General features: G+C 36.8%; 1 protein-coding gene and 1 pseudogene across 6 annotated transcripts in view; one reads left to right on the top strand and one right to left on the bottom strand.

The window, feature by feature from the left end:
• Window positions 1–25,315, top strand: part of DENND4A (DENN domain containing 4A) — a 137,525-nt gene that overhangs the window by 55,871 nt on the left and 56,339 nt on the right. For all 6 annotated transcript variants that reach the window (XM_088839919.1, XM_055437287.2, XM_055437286.2 and 3 more), the window contains 6 exons: window positions 12,494–12,563; window positions 16,899–17,068; window positions 17,982–18,223; window positions 19,741–19,807; window positions 23,405–23,463; window positions 25,006–25,150. In XM_088839919.1, coding sequence (XP_088696045.1) covers window positions 12,494–12,563; window positions 16,899–17,068; window positions 17,982–18,223; window positions 19,741–19,807; window positions 23,405–23,463; window positions 25,006–25,150 — 753 coding nt within the window. The remainder of the gene's footprint in view (window positions 1–12,493; window positions 12,564–16,898; window positions 17,069–17,981; window positions 18,224–19,740; window positions 19,808–23,404; window positions 23,464–25,005; window positions 25,151–25,315) is intronic.
• LOC129563507 (large ribosomal subunit protein uL30-like) lies at window positions 6,432–7,231 on the bottom strand (annotated as a pseudogene).

Raw genomic sequence — 25,315 nt, 5'->3', positions numbered from 1 at the left:
TAATTCTAAATTTCTGTGTCCCCACTGGATTTTTCTAATTCATTGTCTTTTCTTGGATGTCTTATCAAATAGGTCATCTCAAATATAACATGTCCAAAACTGAACTCCTAGTGTCCCTCTCCAAATCTACTTATCCCCATAGTCTTATTCCTCTGGTAAAAGGAAATTCCACTCTTCTAGTTACTCAGACTAAAAATCCTCTGAGTAATCCTTAACCTTTATCTTCTACCTCTCATTCAATTCTTCTGTAAACTCTGTTAACTTTAATTTCAAAACATATTTTAAATTTGAATACTTCTCAACTTCCCCGTTGCTACAACCCTGATCCAAGCCATGATCATCTCTTAACAGGATTATTGCAATTCAGGAGTTAGACAGACTTTTGCAGAAAGGGCTAAATAATAAGTTAACTTTTGCAGGTCATATACAGTCTTTGTTGCAGATTCACCTTTTGTTTTAAAAACAATCTTTAAAAAACATAAAAATCAGTCTTAGCTCAGTTGTACAAAAACAAGCCTTGGGTGGAATGCAGCCCATAGTTTGCCAGACCCTTGGTTTAACTAATCACTGCTTCCTCTGCTTCCTGCAACCTTTGCTTCACATCACAGCAAGAGGGATCCTTTAAAAACATAATTTAAATCATATCTCTCCTGGGCTTACAACCCTTATGGTTTCCCATCTCATTTTTACTAATAGTAAAAGCCAGAGTTCTTCCAGTAGGCTAAGGCCATTAGGTATGATCTTTAATATCTCATTTGTATCCTAAGAGTTATTTGCAGCTATGTGATCCCTACTTAGATGACCATTTCTTGTCAGTAGCCATTCATATACAAAATGCCCTATTCTTTCATGCCATCCTTGCATTTTCTCCTCTTTTTTATTTCTTAAGAAATAATCAGCCATAGGTATACATACATCCCCTCCCTTTTGAACCTCCCTCCCATTTCCCTCCCCATCCCCCCTCTAGGTTGATACAGAGCCCCTGTTTGAGTTTCCTGAGCCATACAGCAAATTCCCGTTGGCTATCTATTTTACATATGGTTATGTAAGTTTCCAAGTTATTTTTTCCACACATCTCACCCTCTTCCCCCTCCCCCATGTCCATAAGTCTGTTCTCTATGTCTGTTTCTCCATTGCTGCCCTGCAAATAAATTCTTCAGAACCATTTTTCTATATTCCATATATGTGTGTTTCACATATTCTATATTACATATATGTGTGTTAGAATACGATATTTATCTTTCTCTTTCTGACTCACTTCACTCTGTATAATGGGTTCTGGGTTCATCCACCTCATCAGAACTGACTCAAATGTGTTCCTTTTTATGGCTGGTTAATATTCCATTGTGTATATGTACCAAAACTTCTTTATTCAGTCATCTGTTGATGGGCATCTAGGTTGCTTCCATGTTCTAGCTATTATAAATAGTGCTGCAATGAACAATGGGATACATGTGTCTTTTTCAACCCCGGTTTCCTCAGGGTATATGCCTGCCTCGGAGTGGGATTGCTGGGTCATATGGTGATTTTTATTCCTAGTTTTTTAAGGAATCTCCATACCGTCTTCCATAGTGGCTGTATCAACTTACACTCTCACCAATAGTGCAAGAGCATTCCTTTTCTCCACACCCTCTCTAGTATTTATTGTTTGTAGACTTTTTGATGGTCAGACCATTCTGACCGTGTGAGGTGATATCTCATTGTGGTTTTGCTTTGCATTTCTCTAATTATGAGTGCTGTTGAGCATCTTTTCATGTGTTTGTTAGTCATCTGTATGTCTTCTTTGGAGAAATGTCTGTTTAGGTCTTTTTCCCACTTTTTGATTGCGTTGTTTGTTTTCCTGGTATTGAGTTGTATGAGCTGCTTGTATATTTTGGAAATTAATCCTTTGTCAGTTGTTTCATTTGCTATTATTTTCTCCCATTCCAAGGGTTGTCTTTTCACCTTGCTTATAGTTTCCTTTGCTATGCCAGAGCTTTCAGGTTCCGCTTGTTTGCTGCTGCTGCTAAGTCACTTCAGTCATGTCCGACTCTGTGCGACCCTATGGACGGCAGCCCACCAGGCTCCTCTGCCCACAGGATTCTCTAGGCAAGAATACTGGAGTGGGTTGCCGTTTCCTTCTCCACCTACTTGTTTACGTTTGCTTTTATTTCCATTACTTGAGGGGGGGTCATAGAGGATCTTGCTTTGATTTATGTCCTCGCGTGTTCTGCCTATGTTTTCCTCTAAGAGTTTTTTAGTTTCTGGTCTTACATTTAGGTCTTTAATCCATTTTGAGTTTATCTTTTTGTGTGGTGTTAGGAAGTGTTCTAATTTCATTCTTTCACATGTAGCTGTCCAGTTTTCCCAGCACCATTGATTGAAGAGACTGTCTTTGCCCCATTGTATATTCTTGCCTCCTTTGTAAAAAATATGGTACACATAGGTGCATGAGTTTATTTCTGGGCTGTCTATCTTGTTCCATTGGTCTATATTTCTGTTTTTGTGCAGTACCATACTGTCTTGATGACTGTAGCTTTTAGTATAATCTGAAGTCAGGAAGGTTGATTCCTCCAGCTCCATTCTTATTTCTCAAGACTGCTTTGGCTATTCAGGGTCTTTTGTGTTTCCATATGAATTGTGACATTTTTTCTTCTAATTCTGTAAAAAATGCCATTGGTAATTTGATAGGGATTGCATTGAATCTGTAGATTGCATTTGGTAGTGTAGTCATTTTCACAATATTGATTCTTCCTACCCAGGAACATAGACTATCTCTCCATCTGTTTGTGTCAATTTTGATTTCTTTCATCAGAGTCTTATAATTTTCTGTGTACAGTTCGTCTCCTTAGGTAAGTTTATTCCTAGATTTTTAATTCTTTTTGTTGCAATGGTGAATGGGATTGATCCTTAATTTCTCTTTCTGATTTTTCATTGTTAGTATATAGAAATGCAAGTGATTTCTGTGTGTTGATTTTGTATCCTGCAACTTTACTAAATTCACTGATTAGCTCTAGTAATTTTATGATACTATCTTTAGGGTCTATGTACAGTATCATGTCATCTGCAAACAGTGAGAGCTTTACTTCTTTTCCGATCTGGATTCCTTTTTATTTCTTTTTCTTCTCTGATTGCTGCAGCTAGGACTTGCAGAACTATGTTGAATAATAGTGGTGAAAGTGGACACCCTGGTCTTGTTCCTGATCTTAGGGGGAAGGCTTTCAGTTTTTCACCATTGAGAATAATGTTTGCTGTAGGCTTATCATATATGGTCTTTAGTATGTTGAGGTAGGTTCCTTCTGTGCCCATTTTTTTAAGAGGTTTAATCATAAATGGGTGATGAATTTTATCAAAGGCTTTTTGTGTATCTGTTGAGGTTATCATATGGTTTTTATCTTTCAGTTTGTGAATATGGTGTATCATATTGATTCATTTGCAAATACTGAAGAATCCTTGCATTCCTGGAATAAACCCAGCTTGATCATGGCATATGAGCTTTTTGACGTGTTGCTGAATTCTGTTTGCTAAAATTTTGTAGAGGATTTTGCATCTGTGTCCATCAGTGACATTGGCCTGTGGTTTTCTTTTTTTGTGTCTTTGTCTGGTTTTGGTATCAGAGTGATGGTGGCCTCGTAGAATGAGTTTGGAATTGCAAACTTCCTTCCTTTGCAATTTTTGAAAGAGTTTTAGAAGGATAAGCATTAGGTCTTCTCTAAATGTTTGATAGTGTTCTCCTGTGAAGCCATCTGGTCCTGGGCTTTTGTTTTTTGGAAGATTTCTGATCACAGCTTCCATTTCAGTGCTTGTAATTGGGTGTTCATAATTTCGATTTCTTCCTTGTTCAGTCTTGAAAGACTGAACTTTTCTAGGAATCTGTCCATTTCTTCCAGATTATCCATTTTATTGCCATATAATTGTTCATAATAATCTCATAATCCTTTGCTTTCTGCATTGTCTGTTGTAACCTCTCCTTTTTCATTTCTAATTTTGTTGATTTGATTCTTCTTTTTTTCTTGATGAGTCTGGCTAAAGGTTTGTCAATTTTGTTTTATCTTCTCAAAGAACCAGCTTTTAGTTTTATTAATCTTTACTATTATTTATGTCATTTATTTCTGCTCAGTTCTTTATGATTTCTTTCCTTCTAACTTTGGCGGTTTTTTGGTTCTTCTTTTTCCAATAGTTTTAGGTGTAAAGTTAAGCTATCTATTCAATGTTTTTCTTGTTTCTTGAGGTAGGATTGTATTGCTATTAATTACCCTCTTAGGACTGCTTTTTCTGCATCTCGTAAGTTTCGAGTTGTTGTGTTTTCATTGTCATATGTTTCTTCCCTTTTGATTTCTTCAGTAACCTGTTGGTTATTTAGAAACGTGTTTAATCTCCATGTGTTTGTGTTTCTTACAGTTTTTTTCTTGTAATTGATATGTAGTCTCATAGCATTGTGGTCAGAGAAGATGCTTGATATATGATTTCAATTTTCTTAAATTTACTGAGGTTTGATGTTGTCTATCGTGGAGAATGTTCCATGTGCACTTGAGAAGAAGGTGTAGTTTTCTGCATTTGGATGGGATGTCCTGAAGATATCAATGAGATCCATCTCATCTAATATATCACTTAAGACTTGTGTTTCCTTATTAATTTTCTGTTTTGAAGATCTGTCCATTGGTGTGAGTGGGGTGTTAAAGTCTCCTACTATTATTGTGTTACTGTCAACTTCTTTTATGTTTGTTGGTGTTTGTCTTATGTATTGAGGTGCTCCTATGTTGGATGCATAGATATTTACAATTGTTATGTCTTCCTCTTGGATTGATCTCTTGATCATTATGTAGTGTCCTTCCTTATCTCTTATAATCTTTATTTTAAGGTCTATTTTGTCTGATACAGGGATTGCTACTCCAACTTTCTTTTGATTTCCATTTGCATGGAATATATTTTTCCATCCTTTCACTTTCAGTCTATATGTGTCTTGAGGTCTTGTAGATAGCATATATATGTATCTTGTTTTTGTATCCATTCAGCCAGACTGTGTCTTTTGATTGGAGCATTTAATCCATTTACATTTAAAGTAATTATCCATATATATGTTCCTGTTGCCATTTTCTTAATTGTTTGGGGTTGATTTTGTAGATCTTTTCTCTTCTCTTGTATTTCTTGACTATGTAAGTCCATTTAACATTTGTTGCAAAGCTGGTTTGGTGGTACTGAATTCTCTTAACTTTTGCTTGTCTGAAAAGCTTTTGATTCTCCATCAATTTTGAATGAGATCCTTGCTGGGTACAGTAATCTTGATTGTAGATTTTTCCCTTTCAGAGCTTTAAATATATCCTGCCATTTCCTTCTGGCCTGCAGTCTGCTGAAAAATCAGTTGTTAAGCGTATGGGGTTTCCCTTATATGTTACTTGTTACTTCTCCCTTGCTGCTTTTAATATTCTTTCTTTGTGTTTAGTCTTTGTTAGTTTGATTAGTATGTGTCTTGGGCTCCAAAATCACTGCAGATGCTGATTGCAGCCATGAAATTAAAAGATGCTTACTCCTTGGAAGGAAAGTTATGACCAACCTAGATAGCATATTAAAAAGCAGAGACATTACTTTGCCAACCAAGGTCTGTCTGGTCAAGGCTATGGTTTTTCCTGTGGTCATGTATGGATGTGAGAATTGGACTGTGAAGAAAGCTGATCGCCGAAGAATTGATGTTTTTGAACTGTGGTGCTGGAGAAGACTCTTGAGAGTCCCTTGGACTGCAAGGAGATCCAACCAGTCCATTCTAAAGGAGATCAATCCTGGGTGTTCATTGGAAGGACTGATGCTAAAGCTGAAACTCCAGTACTTTGGCCACCTCATGCGACGAGTTGACTCACTGGAAAAGAGTCTGATGCTGGGAGGGATTGAGGGCAGGAGGAGAAGGGGACGACAGAGAATGAGATGGCTGGATGGCATCACCAACTCGATGGACATGAGTTTGAGTGAACTCTGGGAGTTGGTGATGGACAGGGAGGCCTAGCTTGCTGTGATTCATGGGGTCGCAATGAGTCGGACACGACTGAGCGACTGAACTGAATTGGCGTGTTTCTCCTTGGGTTTATCCTGTGTGAGATTCTTTGTGTCTCTTGGACTTGATTAACTATTTCCTTTTCCATGTTGGGAAATTTTCAACTATAATCTCTTCAAAAATTTTCTTATACCCTTTCTTTTTCTCTTCTTCTGGGACTCCTATTATTTGAATGTTGGTGCATTTGATATTTTCCCAGAGGTCTCTGAGACTATCCTCAGTTCTTTTCATTCTTTTTACTTTATTCTGCTCTTCGGAAGTTATTTCTACCATTTTATCTTCTAGCTCACTGATTCATTCTTCTGCTTCAGATATTCTGCTATTGATTCCTTCTAGAGTATTTTTGTTTGTTTGTTTCAATTGTTTATTAACTGACCAGATTACAGAAATAATCCTGGTCGATACCTTAGTTCATCCTTCTAATAAGCCTGTTGATCTGGTCTTCCCTGTTGTCAGCATCTCCACCTTCTACAAAATGGGTGGTCTTTTTCTACATTACACCTTGTGGAGAAAACAATTTAAAGGGCCACAGGAAGTTGATTGCTTCTTTGAAACATTTTCCAACGGTATAGATCTCATGAATCAGATCCTCCATGCAGATGACTCTGTATTTCCCAAGAGATCGAGCAATCAATGCGTTGTCTGTCAGGGCAATTCGCTTTTTGTTGATTTTGCCATAACTACAGTTGTAAATCAATTTATTTACAGACTTCAGATTTGGGTACCCCCATGTGATTCATGGGGTCGCAAGGAGTCGGACACGACTGAGCGACTGAACTGAACTGAACTGATGTAATGTATGGCTCCACAATTCTCAGCATGTTAATTGATGCCTTGTTGAGCTTCACAAAGGTGTCATTGAAGGTCTGCCAGAGGCAAAGGAGCTGCAGCACCTTTCGAACCTTTGGGCTCACACCGTTGATACCTGATGACAAATGCCAATTTGGGTTCCACGGGTACATAGAAGTTGCCAGCTTTTTGTGCCATCCTAGCCATTCGAATTTCAGTTCTGTACATCTGCCTGTATTCCTTGTGGTAATGCTTAGCTTTTTTATAGATAAACTTCCTCCTTGCCTTTCGAAGCATTTTTTGGGCAAACTTCTTTCTCAGGCGCTTGATCTTAAGCTCTGCGAAATTCTTTTGCTTTTTCTTAAGGGTTTCTGGTACAGCAGGAACCTTCTTTTTCTTCTCTTTTGCACCCTCCATGATTCCAGCTGGGAAAGAGGCTAGAGTATTTTTATTCTCAGTAATTGTGTTGTTTGTCTCTGCATGTTAATTCTTTAATTCTTCTAGGTCTTTGTTAATTGATTCTTGCATTTTCTCCATTTTGCTTTCAAGGTTTTTGATCATCTTTACTATCATTATTCTGAGTTCTATTTCAGGTAGTTTGCCTATTTCCTCTTCATTTATTTGGACTTCTGTGTTTCTAGTTTGTTCCTTCATATGTGTAGTATTTCTCTGCCTTTTCATTATTAATTTTTTTAACTTATTGTATTTGAGGTCTCCTTTTCCCAGGCTTCAAGGTTGAATTCTTTCTTCCTTTTGGTTTCTGCCCTCTAGGGTTGGTCCAGCGATTTGTGTAAGCTTCGTGTAGGGTAAGATTTGTGTTGAGTTTTTGTTTCTTTGTTTTTAGGTTGAGAGAGGTGGTAATCCTGTCTGCTGATGATTGGATATGTGTTTTTGTTTTATTTGTTGTTTAGATGAGGGGTCCTTCACAGGATGCTATTGGTGGTTGGTTGATGCCGGGTCTTGTATTACAGTGGTTTCCTTTTTGTGAGTTTTCACTATTTGATACCCCCTAGGGTTAGTTCTCTGATAGTCTAGGGCCTTGGAGTCAGTACTCCCACTCCAAAGGCTCAGGGCTTGTTCTTGGAGCTCATGTAACTGAAGGAATACTTGAACAGGAAGCACACGTGATCTCCAGTGATACTGGTGTCGCCACGCAACTCCACTGGGGGAGTTTGCAAATTCCAAGCCATTTTTTGTTTCTGGTCTTTGCCTGAGCTGTTACTTCTGACACTTCCTCCTCTATCCACTTTCTGTCCCATCCTTGCATTTTGATTTGTTGATGTGTGACAATGGAGAGATTATGGTGGAGGAAAAAGATCTTGGTAGCAAATGAGTTTTAAAAGCCTTATGTGGTACTGATAGTGATGGCAAAAAGGGTTTTTGAACTTTTTTGTAATATAATGTCCAGCTTAACCTAATTTCAAATTTGGTTTAGTATTTTAGCAGTATACTTGCCATTTTCCCGTTAGTGATTTTTCCCTTTATTTTATAGATTTGCTAGTTTTAGATTGAAAGTAAATTTTTTGGAACCATTACTAGGTCTTATTAACCAGAGTTACATTGACCATTGTTACATTGAAACCAAAGCCCAGAGACATAAGTTTCTGTTTTTCCTTACCCTCATGTATTGGTCCCAGTGTTGTCAGAGCATTAATTCTCTGCTCTTAGAGTAAAGAGGAGCATAAAAGAAAAGAGAGAGAGAGTGTGTAACTTAGTGTGAACAGAATGGACTCCAGCTAACCTGCTGTATTTGCATTCCAGATAGAAGTCTTGGACAGGTTCTTTGACTCTCTGTGCTTCAGTTTCCTCATTCATGAAACAAAGATAAAATAATATTTTATCACAGGTTTTTTGTGAAGATTAAATGTTTACTATTTGTAAAGAACTTAGGATAGTGCCTGGCCATAGTAAGTGCTATACAAAAGTTAGCTATTATTAATTACTCCTTAGTTAACTCTGCTTATTCAGTCCCTTCTATGTGTATTTAATGTCTGAGAAAGAACTTTTTTTTTGTTCAGTTTTGAGATATAATTAACATACAATAAGGGAGAACTTTTATTTTTGTCCAATGTTTAAGCTCCTCTTAGTTCCCTTAAGAAACATTTTAGGAATAAAAACCTCTTAGATGTTTATTTCCTTACTCTTAAATCTAGTTATCAGTCCTGATTATAGAGAAACTGTCCTGATCTTAGTGGATGGTGTCTTTTTTAAGCAGTGGGTTGTGGTTTATATCTATTAACAATCTCTGTTTCTATTGTCTATAAGGTAATAAAAGTAAATTTAGATCTTCAGAGTAGACATACAATGACTTCTAACTCAGAAATACTAAAATAGACATGCAATGCAGGAAACTTCTTTTCATATCTGCTGATTGTGTATACAATCAGGAAATGGTTAGGAATAAATTATTGATGTGTTGATAATGCTCAGGAGTATAGTTATAGTATAGATTATTCTTGGTTTGGAGAGATTAGGTAGCTTGAATGAAAGCATCTTCTAGTTTTTGAAACCAGGAGAAAATAAACCTAAAAAACAAAAAACTGAAAAAAAAAAAAAGAATGAAACCAATCTAATGAACATGAGGAAATGCATATTGAGTCTTTCTTCAAATTCCTACATGATTTTTCTACCAGGCTTACAACTTTGGTCTCAAAATATATTTCCACTACTTCTCCACCTCCCATTAAAAGTTTATGGGAAAAGTTTTCAAGAATGACTAGTTTTCAAGCTTTGGACCATAAACCCTAAGTGATTTGGACTTTGATTGTTTAGAATAGAATAATAATATTTTAGAGTTGGAAGAGAACTTAAAGAATGTCATGTGGTCCAAAACTGCGAAATGTGTAGCTAAGGATATTTAGACCAGGTGCTTTGATGCACACAGCAAATGTTTGGACTAATTTGGGACTTCTTCCTCAGTTTTTGACTCATTGAGAGTATTTTTTTTTAATACTCTGTACAAATGGTTCTTGTTTTACAGCCTTTCAAGAATGTCAGTACTTGATTTAGCAAGTTTACTTAGAATAGCAGAGTTATTAACCAAGCAAATAGTTAAATCATGTACGTAATTCCAGAAGAAATGTTTTTGCCATGGCAAACCACAGTATGGATATTTTATGGGTTAAACATTTAAAGTATTTTAAGAACAACAGCCCTTCCTACTTTCTTTTTTGCTGAACCTTTTTATAAGAAAAAGTTTAGAAAACCTTCTTGTATTTAGTTTTGATATCCATGGCTCTTTTCTTCCAGGGCCTTATAACTTTTACTTTATCTCTGAGTCCTTGTGTTTTATTTTAGGATATTCCTTTTGGTTTCCACCACATCCACATGGTCATATCTAGTTCCCTTTTTATCATCACAAAGGTTACTGAAGGCTTTTTGTTATCTTTACAAATTTGGCTTATTGGGAACTGGAGTTGGGACTTTGCTATACAGGACCTTTTGTAAAATTTTTACCACCAAATAAGCTAAAGGCCCAATCTGCTGACACTCATAATATCTACTTGAATGTATACATCCATTCTTTTGATGTGAAAATATTACAATGTTTATTAGAAACAAAATGTAACAGAGTAACAAGCATAACTTAATGTCCAAATAAGCATGATTTAACATACTAATCTGCTTGGGGACATATTCAGTTCAGTTCAGTTCAGTTGCTCAGTCATGTCCGACTCTTTGCGACCCCATGAACCACTAAAAAAGTTTAAAAAAGTGGGAAATTTCTGGATGGGGAACTAACTTACTGCAACATTGTTCATAACAGCACCCCTGAGTCGAAGCAACCTAAATGTCCTTCAGTAAGGGAATGGGTAAACTAAAGTGTTTCGCTAATGGAATACTATCTACCAGTGGGAATGAAGGAAGTAGAGCTGTATCAGTTTTACTAATTCTCGAAAACATTTTGATGAGTGAGAAAGCAAGCCATAAAGTCATGTATTCATCACTTCACCATTTATGTAAAGTTATAAAGCATATTAAATAATGATATATACTTAAAGATGTATATATTTACATAGTAGAAATTTTAAAAATGCATGTGAATGAAATGCCCTAGCTTCAGGCCAATAGTTAACTCAGAAGACAGAAAGGAATGGAAGATGAGGCTTTAGTTAAATCTGTAATTTTTTTGTTTATACATTAAAATATTGGAAGCAAATATGGTCATTGTTAACATTTGTTAAAGCTGGGTGGTGAGTAAATGGGTGTTTTTATGGTAGTCTCTTAATATTTTTAAAATGTATTTCTTAAAGTAAGTGTATTTTCTTAATATATATTTGTTCTCAGTGCTAAGTATCTGTCCTCATGTACTGGTCCATGCAAGCACTCTCCATCATGTATGCACAAACACATCACCTCACATTCATTCCCTTAACAAGTATTTATTAAGTATTTTTATATAATAGGCACTGTTATGGGTGCTCCAGATACAGCAGTGAGCAAAACAAAACTTCTGCCGTCATGGAGCTGATTATGTTCTAGTGGTAGGAGGCAGATAATAAATAACAAAATATACTATATGCCAAATGGTGGCAAGTGCTATGTATGGAGGAAAACAACAGCAGCAACAAGATAGGGGCAATAGGGAGGACCAAGGAAGGTAGAGGGAGACTTGGTATTGCATAAAAAGTGATGAAAGGAGGGCTGTCTAATAAAGTGGTGTTTGAGTTGAAACCTAAAGGAAATATGCTTTGTGAATGTATCTGTTATCACCTCTTGTAAAGTGGTGGCATCTTCTAAGTTACACATCCATTTCAGACTTCTCATCTTACCTCCATTTGACCCTACACTTGGATGTCTAATAGATGTTTCAAACTTACTGTGTATAAAACTCCTTTACTCTTAGATTTGCTTTACCCACAGTCTTCTCCATCTCCTTTGGGGACTAGGAATTTGAGACTTTTTTGGAAGTAATTGTTATTTAAAAGCGTGGTACCAAATAGACAAGATCCTTTAGAGAAAGTAAAGAAGAGACCACATTTAATGATCAGGAAAAGAGAGGATTCTACAAGGGAGATTGAGGACTGACCAGAGATGTGGTGGCGAGGGACCAGGAGAGAGTGATGCTTCAAAAGCCAAGAAAGAAAAATGTTTCAGGAAAGGGGTCATTAGTGATATCAAAATCTGCTGAGAGACTGAAAAAGATGAAGACTAAAAATTGACTTTTAGAATTGGTATCATTGAAGTTTTTAAGGTGTTCTTTTAAAAAAATGGTGGGATTAAATCCTGATTTGGAATAGATTCATGACAGAATAGAAAATAGGGAAATGGATATGGCAAATTACAACTCTTGAGTTTGGTATAAAGAACTGTGAAAAATCTGGCAGTATCTGGAAGGTGTTGTGGAATCAAAAGGAAGGTCTACATCCATATAAGTGGATATTTCTTGTTTATCATTTCTGTCCAAAGTTTGAACTTAGAATAAAATCTAAATTGTTGTGGCTTGGTTTTGTTTTAAATAGTTGTTTTCCTCATGTTATTTCTGTTGCAAGGAGAAAATACATTAAATTTCATTTTTGAAAGAAAAATTGGGCAATAACTCCAATAAAATGCCAGCAAAGTAACCAACTGAAAATGAAATCTGTCATTACATGCTGCAGAAATCAAAGAGATTCTATTTTATTAAGTTACTGCCTTTTAAAGTTTAATGATATTTCTTTTATTTTTTTTCAAATTCAGTGGGGATCAGCAGTGTACTTATGTTATAAAAAATCAGTGGCAAAGACTAACACTATATCTTACAAAGCTGGTAAGTATAATTTTTCATGGAATACTTAATATATAATGTATTATGGGACCAATAAGATTAAAGAAAAAAAGCTCTGTCTTAAAATGTGTAAATGTCAGAACTGAGACTATAACACATGTCTTTTGATTGTTTTGTCTTTATCCATACTTTATTGGATGCTTAGTGGAATATTAATTTTAAAAGCAAGAAAAAAGTCAAATAAATAACCTAAGTCTACACCTAAAGCAACTAGAAAAGGAAGAAATGAAGAACTCCAGGGTTAGCAGAAGGAAAGAAATCTTAAAAAATTAGGGCAGAAATAAATGCAAAAGAAACAAAAGAGACCATAGCAAAAATCAACAAAGCCAAAAGCTGGTTCTTTGAGAGGATAAATAAAAATGACAAACCATTAGCCAGACTCATCAAGAAACAAAGGGATAAAAATCAAATCAATAGAATTAGAAATGAAAATGGAGAGATCACAACAGACAACACAGAAATACAAAGAATCATGAGAGATTACTATCAGCAATTATATGCCAATAAAATGGCCAACTTGGAGGAAATGGACAAATTCTTAGAAAAGTACAACTTTGCAAAACTGAACCAGGAAGAAATAGAAAATCTTAACAGATCCATCACAAGCACGGAATTGAAACTGTAATCATAAATCTTCCAGCAAACAAAAGCCTAGGACCAGACAGCTTCACAGCTGAATTTCACCAAAAATTTAGAGAAGAGCTAACACCTATCCTACTCAAACTCTTCCAGAAAATTGCAGAGGAAGGTAAACTTCCAAACTCATTCTATGAGGCCACCATCACCCTAATTCCAAAACCTGACAAAGATGCCACAAAAAAAGAAAACTACAGGCCAATATCACTGATGAACATATATGCAGAAATCCTTAACAAAATTCTAGCAAACAGAATCCAACAACACATTAAAAAGATCACACATCATGACCAAGTGGGCTTTATCCCAGGATTCTTCAATATCTGCAAATCAATCAGTGTAATACACCACATTAACAGATTGAAAAGCCATATGATTATCTCAATAGATGCAGAGAAAGCCTTTGACAAAATTCAACATCTATTTATGATGAAAACCCTCCAGAAAGCAAGAATAGAAGGAACATACCTCAACATTGGGCTTCCCTGGTGGCTCAGAGGTTAAAGTGTCTGCCTCCAATGCGGGAGACCCGGGTTCGATCCCTGGGTCGGGAAGATCCCCTGGAGAAGGAAATGGTAACCCACTCCAGTATTCTTGCCTGGAGAATCCCGTGGACGGAGAAGCCTGGTAGGCTACAGTCCACGGGGTCGCATAGAGTCGGACACAACTGAGCGACAGAAAGGAACGGAACGGAACCTCAACATAATAGAAGTTACATATGACAAACCCACAGCAAACATTATCCTCAATGGTGAAAAATTGAAAGCATTTTCCCTAAAGTCAGGAACAAGACAAGGGTGCCCACTCTCACCACTACTATTCAACAAGGTTTTTTAAAATAACAGGTTTAAGTAAATAATAAGTAGATATCATTCTCTTAAAGTCTTAAATCAGAAAATGTGAGGAAAATATTTGTTCCTTTTGAATTAGTTTCCTTAATATTTATATTGCTACTGTGCTGTGTGCACGTTCAGTCATGTCTGACTCTTTTGAGACTCCATGGACTATATCCCGTCAGGCTTCTCTGTTCATGGGATTTTTCAGGAGAAAACACTGGAGTGGGTTGCCATTTCCCTCTCTAGGAGCTCTTCCTGACCCAGGGATCTAACCTGAATCTCTTGTGTCTCCTGCATTGGTAGGCTGATTCTTTACCCCTGGCACCACCTGGGAAACCTAATATTTATATTAAATTTAGTCAAGTCTGTAGTTTATATGTAAATGTATTTCAAAAAAATCAAATATTATAAATAATTTTTAATTTTATAATGCATAGTTGAAATTTTCAGTTGACAAAAGCCTCAAAATATCAAGTTATTTATAAGAAAGCAGATTCAGCTTTTCAAAATATAAAATTTTAAAGTTAGTGTCCTAGACTCCTACCTTCTTCTACCGGTGATTTTCTAGGATCCACAGTTCATTGCTGTTTCTGTAGTTTCTTAAAGGCTATACCATTATTTCATGACTTGAGAAAGTAATGGACAGTTAAGTGTAAATCCTCACGAGATCAACTAGTTGGCTAGCATATAATTTGGAGAAGGCCATGGCAACCCATTCTAGTATTCTTGCTTGGAGAATCCTATGGACAGAGGAGCCTGGCAGACTATGGTTCATGGGGTTGCAAAGAGTCAGACATGTTTGAGTGATTTAGCAGCAGCAGCATATAATTAGAGAATTTTAGAATTGCCTTGGACCTCAGTATATCTAGTTCATCTCACTTTATAGATGAGAAAACTGGACACCGATAGGTACATGACTTCTCTGAAGTCAAACAGCTATTAGTGACCAACCAACCACTCATATTCCCAGTTTGTCATTTTATTTTTAACATTGTGTTGTGATGGTTTCCACTTGACTTTAAGGATTCAAGCTTAGGAAACCTATTACTGTTTCTAGTTCCACAAAATCCAGTAAAAGAGTCTGCTCTTGAGGGTTTGTTAAGTAGAAGATACCTGGACTGCTTTGTCAGCTAGTCTGTTTAGCATGAAATCATATACCACTTGAAACTCTATTTTCATATAATCTGAGATTATTCCGAAGCTGGGCTTCTGAAGTTGATACTGTTTTAAAGACATTGTAAATATGTGACTTCTATTTTTATGTATAATTTTTCTTGTATTTGTGCTAGAAGTTATATATATAGTCCTATAGAATATCTGTTTTAATGTGTCAAAAAAAAACCTGAGGTAAAGCTATCAAAAACTAGTAAAGTGAATATATGCATATTGAAAATTTCCTCCCAAAATAGTGTGTTTATATGCTGTAAGGTAGTATGAACACAAAATGAATTTTTAGGAAGGTGAAAGAAAGTGAAGTTGCTCAGTTGTGTCCGACTCTTTGTGACCTCATGGACTGTGGCCTACCATGTCCTCCATCCACGGGATTTTCCACGCAAGAGTACTGGAGTGGGTTGCCATTTTCTTCTCCAGAGGATCTTCCCAACCCAGGGATCAAATTTGGGTCTCCCGCATTGTAGTCAGATGCTTTACCATCTGAGCCACCAGGGAAGTCTGAATTTTTTTTTTTATGAGTGTATGCATATTTGTGTATGTTTCTTTGTGTGTGCTTAGTTGCTCACTCATGTCTGACTCTTGCTCCTGACCAGGCTCTTCTGTCCATGAGATTTTCCAAGGCAAGAATATTGGAGTGGGTTGCCATTCCCTTCTCCAGGGAATCTTCCCTACCCAGGTCTCCTGCATTGCAGGCAGGTTCTTTACTGTCTGAGCTACCAGGGAATAGTCTTTTCCTGTTTGCCTTACTAGCCTTTGTGGATGAAGCTTGATAAATATTAAGTAGTTAATTGGAAGGGAAGTTATGACCAACCTAGACAGCATATTAAAAAGCAGAGAAATTACTTTGCCAACCAAGGTCCGTCTAGTCAAGGCTATGGTTTTTCCAGTGGTCATGTATGGATGTGAGAGTTGGACTGTGAAGAAAGCTGAGTGCCGAAGAATTGATGCTTTTGAACTATGGTGTTGGAGAAGACTCTTGAGAGTCCCTTGGACTGCAGGGGGATCCAACCAGTCTATCCTAAAGGAGACCAGTTCTGGCTATTCATTGGAAGGACTGATACTGAGGCTGAAATTCCAATACTTTGGCCACCTCATGCAAAGAGTTGACTCATTGGAAAAGACCCTGATGCTGGGAAGGATTAGGGGCGGGAGGAGAAGGGGATGACAGAGGATGAGATGGCTGGATGGCATCACGGACTTGATGCACATGAGTTTGAGTGAACTCCGGGAGTTGGTGATGGACAGGGAGGCCTGGCGTGCTGCGATTCATGGGGTTGCAAAGAGTCGGACACGACTGAGCAACTGAACTGAACTGATGACTAGTTTAAGGATTAAAATCCACGGGAGGAGAAGGGGACGACGGAGAATGAGATGGCTGGATGGCATCACCGACTCTGTGGACATGAGTTTGAGTGTACTCCGGGAGTTGGTGATGGACAGGGAGGCCTGGCGTGCTGTGATTCATGGGGTCGCGGAGAGTCGGACACGACTGAGTGACTGAACTGAACTGAACTGAACTGAATCCTATTAAAGCATTCAGAGTTACTTGGTGAACATATATAGTGTTTTAGTCTTCCAGATGTGTTAAATAATAAAGCATTTTAGCATCATTCAAATTGTGAGCTGCTAAATTCAAGAGATGATGAGCTAATATTTACTATTGTTTTTATAGGTCTAATTTGTAGATACCCTCAAGAAGATTATGAGTCATTCTCACTCCCAGAATCTGTTCCCCTGTTTTGTTTACCAATGGGTGCAACTATTGAATGTTGGCCATCAAATAGCAAATATCCCCTCCCTGTATTTTCTACATTTGTGTTAACTGGAGCCTCAGCTGAAAAGGTACTCTGTGTTTAACAAATGATATCTGCAATTTTCTTGTACATTTTCAAGGCTTAAGTTTTATATGCAGTAACAATAGAAACAGTAACTGGTTAAATTGGATCTATTATTTGCACCTCTTTCACTTTTTTAAAATAACTATATCCAGAGACATAGGAAAAGAAAATTTTCATTCTGTCTCACATACCCAAAATACTTTTCTGTGAATATGGTGAAAGATTTTTTTCATTATCAAATGATGATGCTGCATTGCTTCATTTTTTGTGTTACAAAAGTTTTTAAGTAATATTAAAGACTTTATTAAATATATAGTGCTGTTTAGAACCATAACCTATTATCGTTAAAATGAACTTTGATAATCTTCTAGTGTAATATCTTCATTATATATATTGGGAAATTGAGGTCTAGAGAAATTCAATGAATTGTCTGAAGTTGAAATTTGTATTTCCTTATCTAAAATTCTGTCCTGCTCTCTCCTAAATAATTATTCAGTTCAGTTCAACTGTTAGGTGGGCCAAAAAGTTTGTTTGGGTTTTCAGTAGCATCTTAAGAAAAGCCCAAATGAACTTTTTGGCCAACTCATTGTTTTCAGTCATTTTCTTATGGAGATTATCAACACAATTGCTTTCACTCTTTATAAAACAAAGTTAATTAAACATGTTGTTTTCCAATAATCAGTAAGGGGACCTGACAGTTGCACTGTGTAGTTTTGTTGTTGTCATCATTGATGTTTTAATGTACTTCAAGAAAGCAAGAGCAATGTCTCTTCACTGCTGTTTCTGGTACCTTGCACCTTGCCTGACTCATAGGCGTGTAAAGCTCATAATAGCTCATCCATTAAATATTTAACTAATGATGTGATTTGAGTAAATGATATAAGGCATATTTATCAAATGTATTATCTGTTTTCCAGGTCTATGGTGCTGCTATTCAGTTTTATGAACCATACTCCGAGGAGAATCTCACAGAAAAGCAGAGATTTCTTTTGGGTTTAGCATCATCAGCAAATGAGAAGTCTGATAGTTCCAAGACAATTCACACTAATAAATGCATCTGTCTTCTCTCTCACTGGCCTTTTTTTGATGCATTCAGGAAGTTTTTGACTTTTCTATATCGTTATTCCATCTCTGGACCTCATGTCCTTCCAATTGAGAAGTAAGTTAGCAGCCTTCTCGGTTCAAAACTTGGCAGCTCTTTCCACTTTGTGTGGTGTATTTGTACTGGTAATTGAATGAATTTTCTTTGGAAACTAAATTTTTCAAGAGAAAAAAAGATTTGGTTGATTCAGTTAGGTAATATTTCTCTTACTATAACTATGTGTGTGTTTGTATTCGGTTGCTCAGTATGTCTGACTCTTTGTGACCCCATGAAATGTGACCTGCCAGGCTCCTCTGTCCATGGGTTTTTCCAGGCAAGAATACTGGAGTAGGGTTGCCATTTCTTCCTCCAGGTGATCTTCCCAACCCACATCACTTGCATTGGCAGGCGGATTCTTTACCACTGAGCTATCTGGAAAGCCCCAAATATATCTACAGTTTTGTTATTTTAGATAATTTTATTTCTAACAAAATGGCATAATGTTGCATTTTTTAATATCTTGTGAAGTTTGGAGATCCTAATTGAAATTTTTTTTCAGGTTTTGTGATTCTTATTTTACATATAATCTGGGCTTACTATATTCCTTACTATTTTTAGATATCATTTTAGATATGTAGAGGCCTGGCGTGCTGCAATCCATGGGGTCTCAAAGAGAGGGACACTACTGAGCAACTGAACTGAACTTAGATGTTTTGGGCTTCCCTGGTGGCTCAGGAAACTGAAGGTCAATCCCTGGGTTGGGAAGATCCCCTGGAGAAAGAAATGACAACCCATTCCAGTAGTCTTGCATGGGAAATCCCATGGACAGGGGAGCCTAGAGGGCTATAGTCCATGGGGTCGCAAAGAGTTGAGCATGACTGAGCAACTAACACTTTCACTTTAGATATTTTAGATACCATGCTCTTCTGATGTTTTCTATCCAGATGAAATTATCTCAGTTCTGCAGCCAAGATGATTTGGAAATAGTTTAAAAGTAATATAGAAATAAAATAACTCTTTCTTTAAAGTGGATTGTTTGCTATTGTTTCCTTTTTCCTTCTCCACGGTATTCAAAACAAAACCCATCAATCTATCTTTTTATCTGTCTTCTTCTGGGGAAAAAGCCCAAAAAATCAGCAATAAAATTTTAAACCTATTGTTAATAGAAAGTATATTGTTCTTATTTTAGAAATAGTTAAACTCCTTCATTTTTCTGAAATACTCAATGGTTGCTTCATTTTAAAAATATGAGCAATTGACTAAAAATAAGTGTTTGCAGTGCAAGAATTAGCTCCTTTGGTAATATCCACATAAGGTAGAACTTACAGTGGCTTTTGAGACATTAATAACACAATTATTACTGGGTATGAGAGAGTATTAAGATGAAAATTTATTGGGTGTTTTTATTCAGAAGCAACTTCAATGGTCCAAATGATTTTGGTTGGTTGTTCACTTGTTTTTGTGGTAGCAGAGATTTCGAAATTATTGGTACACAGAGCTTTTGACTCAGCATGAACTTGTGGTGACATGTTGACCTTTATAGCATATGGTATTCTCTTTGGAATCAATTAGGTTTTTGTTTGTTTGTTTTTAAGGCATATTTCTCATTTTATGCATAAAGTTCCTTTTCCATCTCCTCAGAGACCACGGATTCTAGTTCAGGTAAGATTTTCTTGATATAAGCACTCTATTGAGTGATTATGGACTCTGTCAAAATGTAACCTAAGTATAACAGTTTTATAAGAGGAAAAAAACATCAAATGGAGAACCAGATGCTGTTTCACGCTGGAGTTTGGACTCTTATGATTTTATTAACTGCCTCCCAGCCAACATCTAATGTTTCCTCTTAGATAAAGGGTTGTAGACTTGAAGAAGTAGACACCAGTAGACATTTTGAACACATAAAAAGGGACCACTTTCCCTAAGTTTATTCTTGGTATTTAAAAGTTTTGCCTTTGGCACTTCTTCCCTAAGTTAAGTGTATTAGAATAGATGAAAGAAAAAGCTGTGTGTTTTCCTAATCGCTGAAAGAATTGCTCACATCCTTGTGACGGGAAGTTTAAAGTGAACATAAATTATTTCCCCATCTCTTTTCCCAGTTGACTTTATCTTTCCTTTTTTGTTTATGTTTCTTTTTTGTTTATACTCTTGGTATGTAAATTGTGTTTTTAATCTATTTAAGCATAATTTTTGAAGTGATCTTGAGAAAATATTTAATGTATTATCACTGTATGTGCTTTATTATATTTATCATAACCCTTAGTGGAGTATCATTCAAAATTAGAAATCATTTATAAATAGATATTTAAGATTTGTATAAATATGCATGAAAATTTAAATGTAGATTAATTGTATTAATATATTGATACAGATAAAGTGTCTAGAAAAATATCATTTTCATAAGCATTGTAAATAGTCTGCATGTCTGCATATCATCCCAAGTTACTCCTTGATATTCAGTACCAGAATATATACATATAGCACACTCAGGTTGCATACACATGAAAGATTTATCTTATAGCTGAAGTTGGCAAGTTTTTTCTATTGAGGGCCAAACACTAAATATTTCAGACTTAACAGGTTGTATTGTCGCTCTGAAAACTGCTCAGCTCTGCTTTCATTGCACAAAAGCAGCTCTAGGTAACATGTAAACAAATGTGCATGGCTCTATTGTGATAAGACTTTATTTATAAAAGCGCGTGGTTTGTGAATTTGCCCTGAGGCCATAGATTAGCTAACCCTGGTTTTATGATATTAAATGAACAGTCTATTCTTTCAATACAGGTTTGTTAAAATGGCATCAGGGAAATGTTGAGGATCAGAAGAAAAGAATATGGTTTAGAGTAAGAAGAATTAGACCACTAGACCATTCAGATATGACCTAAATCAAATCCCTTATGATTATACAGTGGAAGTGAGAAATAGATTGAAGGGACTAGATCTGATAGATAGAGTGCCTGATGAACTCTGGACGGAGGTTCGTGACATTGTACAGGAGACAGGGACCAAGACCATCCCCATGGAAAAGAAATGCAATAAAGCAAAATTGCTGTCTGAGGAGGCCTTACAAATAGCTGTGAAAAGAAGAGAAGCGAAAAGCAAAGGAGAAAAGGAAAGTTATAAGCATCTGAATGCAGAGTTCCAAAGAATAGCAAGGAGAGATAAGAAAGCCTTCCTCAGTGATCAATGCAAAGAAATAGAGGAAAACAACAGAATGGGAAAGAAAAGCGATCTCTTCAAGAAAATTAGAGATTCCAAGGGAATATTTCAAGCAAAGATGGTCTCGATAAAGGTATGGACCTAACAGAAGCAGAAGATATTAAGAAGAGGTGGCAAGAATACACAGAAGAACTGTACAAAAAAGATCTTCACGACCAAGATAGTCACGATAACGTGATCACTGACCTAGAGCCAGACATCTTGGAGTGTGAAGTCAAGTGGGCCTAAGAAAACATCACTACGAACAAAGCTAGTGGAGGTGATGGAATTCCAGTTGAGCTATTTCAAATCTTGAAAGATGATGCTGTGAAAGTGCTGCACTCAATGTGCCAGCAAATTTGGAAAACTCAGCAGTGGCCACAGGACTGGAAAAGGTCAGTCTTCATTCCAATCCCAAAAAAAGGCAATGCCAAAGAATGCTCAAACTACCGCACAGTTGCACTCATCTCACACGCTAGTAAAGTCATGCTCAGAATTCTCCAAGCCAGGCTTCAGCAGTATGTGAACCGTGAACTCCCAGATGTTCAAGCAGGTTTTAGAAAAGGCAGAGGCACCAGAGATCAAATTGCCAACATCCGCTGGATCATGGAGAAAGCAAGAGAGTTTCAGAAAAACATCTATTTCTGCTTCATTGACTATGCCAAAGCCTTTGACTGTGTGGATCACAATCAACTGTGGAACATTCTGAAAGAGATGGGAATACCAGACCACCTGACCTGCCTCTCGAGAAACCTGTATGCAGGTCAGGAAGCAACAGTCAGAACTGGCCATGGAACAACAGACTGGTTCCAAATAGGAAAAGGAGTACGTCAAGGCTGTATATTGTCACCTTGCTTATTTAACTTATATGCAGAGTACATCATGAGGAACGCTGGGCTGGAAGAAGCACAAGCTGGAATCAAGATTGCTGGGAGAAATATCAATAACCTCAGATATGCAGATGACACCACCTTTACGGCAGAAGGTGAAGAGGAACTCAAAAGCCTCTTGATGAAAGTGAAAGAGGAGAGTGAAAAGGTTGGCTTGAAGCTCAACATTCAGAAAACAAAGATCATGGCATCTGGTCCCATCACTTCATGGGAAATAGATGGAAAAACAGTGGAAACAGTGTCAGACTTTATTATTTTGGGCTCCAAAATCACTGCAGATGCTGATTGCAGCCATGAAATTAAAAGACGCTTACTCCTTGGAAAGAAAGTTTTGACAAACTTTGATAGTATATTAAAAAGCAGAGACATTACTTTGCCAACGAAGGTCCGTCTAGTCAAGTCTATGGTTTTTCCCGTGGTCATGTATGGAAGTAAGAGTTGGACTGTGAAGAAAGCTGATCACCGAAGAACTGATGCTTTTGAACTGTGGTGCTGGAGAAGACTCTTGAGAGTCCCTTGGACTGCAAGGAGATCCAACCAGTCCATTCTAAAGGAGATCAGTCCTGGGTGTTCATTGGAAGGACTGATGCTAAAGCTGAAACTGCAATACTTTGGCCATTTCATGCGACGAGTTGACTCACTGGAAAAGATTCTGATGCTGGGAAAGGTTGGGGGCGGGAGGAGAAGGGGACGACAGAGAATGAGATGGCTGGATGGCATCACCGACTCTGTGGACATGAGTTTGAGTGAACTCTGGTAGTTGGTGATGGACAGGGAGGCCTGGCGTGCTGTGATTCATGGGGTCGCGGAAAGTCGGACACGACTGAGCGACTGAACTGAACTGAAGAATTAGTAGTTAGGTTGGAGAAGGAAATGGCAACCCACTCCAGTACTCTTGCCTGGAGAATCCCATGGACGGAGGAGCCTGGTTGGCAACAGTCCGTGGGGTTGCAAAGAGTCGGACACGACTGAGTGACTTCACTTTCAGTCATCAGGACATATTTTTTAGGATCTTAGTAAGTGATTTAGATTATTCCTATAATTGGTGCATGAGAATATTGAAACTTTATGGGCATCATCTATATGTATGTGTGTGAAATTTTTTTACTGGAAGGTGGTGTTTTAAGTTAATCTTTATATTTGAAATACTTTATTTCATATCTATTTTCAGTTATCACCACATGATAATCTGATCCTCAGTCAGCCTGTTTCTTCACCTCTTCCATTGAGGCAAGTAAAACTTCATTGTGTTTCTCTAAATGTTTAGTGTAAGCTAAAATAGCATTCAAGTATTTTCTCTCTTTCCTAGGGAAAATTTCTCTTTCCTAGGGAAAATTGCAGATGTTGATGGGAATACTTCTCATCTAATTGTTTCTTATCTAAATTTCTTTTACTTAAAATTTAGGTTAAAGTTCTTGAAGAACGCAGAAAAACGTTTACAATAGTGTTTGGTATTTTGCATATCCACTTAACTATGATCAAATGTGTACAACTATTAATGCATAAGTGAGTCTATAGTTTATGAAAATGATTAATTTTTAGCTTTAAATATCCTTTGAAAAATATTCATTTTAAAATTAACCCCCAGATAAAAAGTTACTTATAAATACTAGTCCATGGAATAGAAAAATGTATTTCATCACCTTAAAAGTTCAGAGATTATGAAATATGTTTTTTCTAAAGTATCGTTTCTTGATATTTAATTAGCCATGTACTTTTTCTAGCAGGGAAGTAGTTACAATATAATTAGGTTATTTCGTGGCACATACATACCTAAGGGAGAACAGCTGCCATCTTTGATGTTAATTTTGTAAGAATTGCAGATTATTTCATCAGCAGGTCTTGGCCCAGAGTGACCACTGTTTTCTTAACCTTTGTTTGAACTGAGAATAATCTCGAAATAACTGAGACTACCAAGAGCCTTTTTTCTTTTTTTGGTAATGACTTTATTGATATATGGGCTTCCCTGGTAGCTCAGAGGTTAAAGCGTCTGCCTGCAATGCGGAAGACCTGGTTTCGATCCCTGGGTCGGGAAAATCCCCTGGAGAAGGCAGTGGATTCTCCAGTATTCTTGCCTGGAGAATCCCATGGACGGAGGAGCCTGGTGTGCTACAGTCCATGGGGTCGCAAAGAGTTGGACCCGACTGAGTGACTTCACTTTATTGATACATAATTAACATACCATACAGTTCACCTAGTTAAATTGTACAATTCAATGAATATATTCACAGTTCTGCAACTATAACTATAATCAATTTCAGAACATTTTCATAGCTCCAAAAAACACCTGTGTCTTTTAGCGATTACCCTCCCTTACCTCTACCATCCCTACATATACAAACACATAGACACCCTCCCCAGCCCTAGGCAACTGCTTATCTACTTCTTTCTCTACAGATGTGCCTGTCCTGGACACTTTGTATAAATGAAATCATATAACAACCTTTTGTATATACATTGAATTCTTTATTTGAACATTATTTACATGGCAGATCATTTTATAGAAAAAAGAAGCAGATAACTTTTCATTTTCCATATTTAATACAAGGCAGAAGACACAGATGACTTCAAAACCTCATAAAACTTCATTGTTTTCCTAGTGTGTTTCTGATGCAGAGTTTTCCCTACAAAAGAGCAACAGTCATGTTTAAAGTTGAATATATAATGTGAACTGTAACCCTACCCTAATCATAAACTTTTAAAAATTATTTTGTATAATGAAATGTTTGTATCTCTATTTTTTAAATTATATATCTTTGTTTGGATTTACAGTGGTGGCAAGTTTTCAACACTGCTCCAGAATTTAGGCCCTGAAAATGCTGTGACACTCCTGGTGTTTGCAGTAACAGAACATAAGATTCTCATTCATTCCTTACGGCCTTCCGTGCTTACCAGTGTGACAGAAGCATTAGTATCTGTGAGTATCAGTTTCTTCTTGGCAATCAGTTTCATTTTAAACCTAATTATTCATATAATTTAAAGCTATTTCAGTGCTTAACTAAAATTCAGAGTGTAATGAATTTTAATTTTCTGACCATTATCACTAATTGTAATTATTTAACAAGTATTAAACTACTTTAGA

Source organism: Moschus berezovskii, chromosome 9 (genome assembly GCF_049115385.1).
Source record: "Moschus berezovskii isolate FMDL1 chromosome 9, NW_MosBer_1.0, whole genome shotgun sequence".
Lineage (NCBI taxonomy): Eukaryota > Metazoa > Chordata > Mammalia > Artiodactyla > Moschidae > Moschus > Moschus berezovskii.
This window is presented reverse-complemented; position numbering and strand designations above follow the sequence as displayed.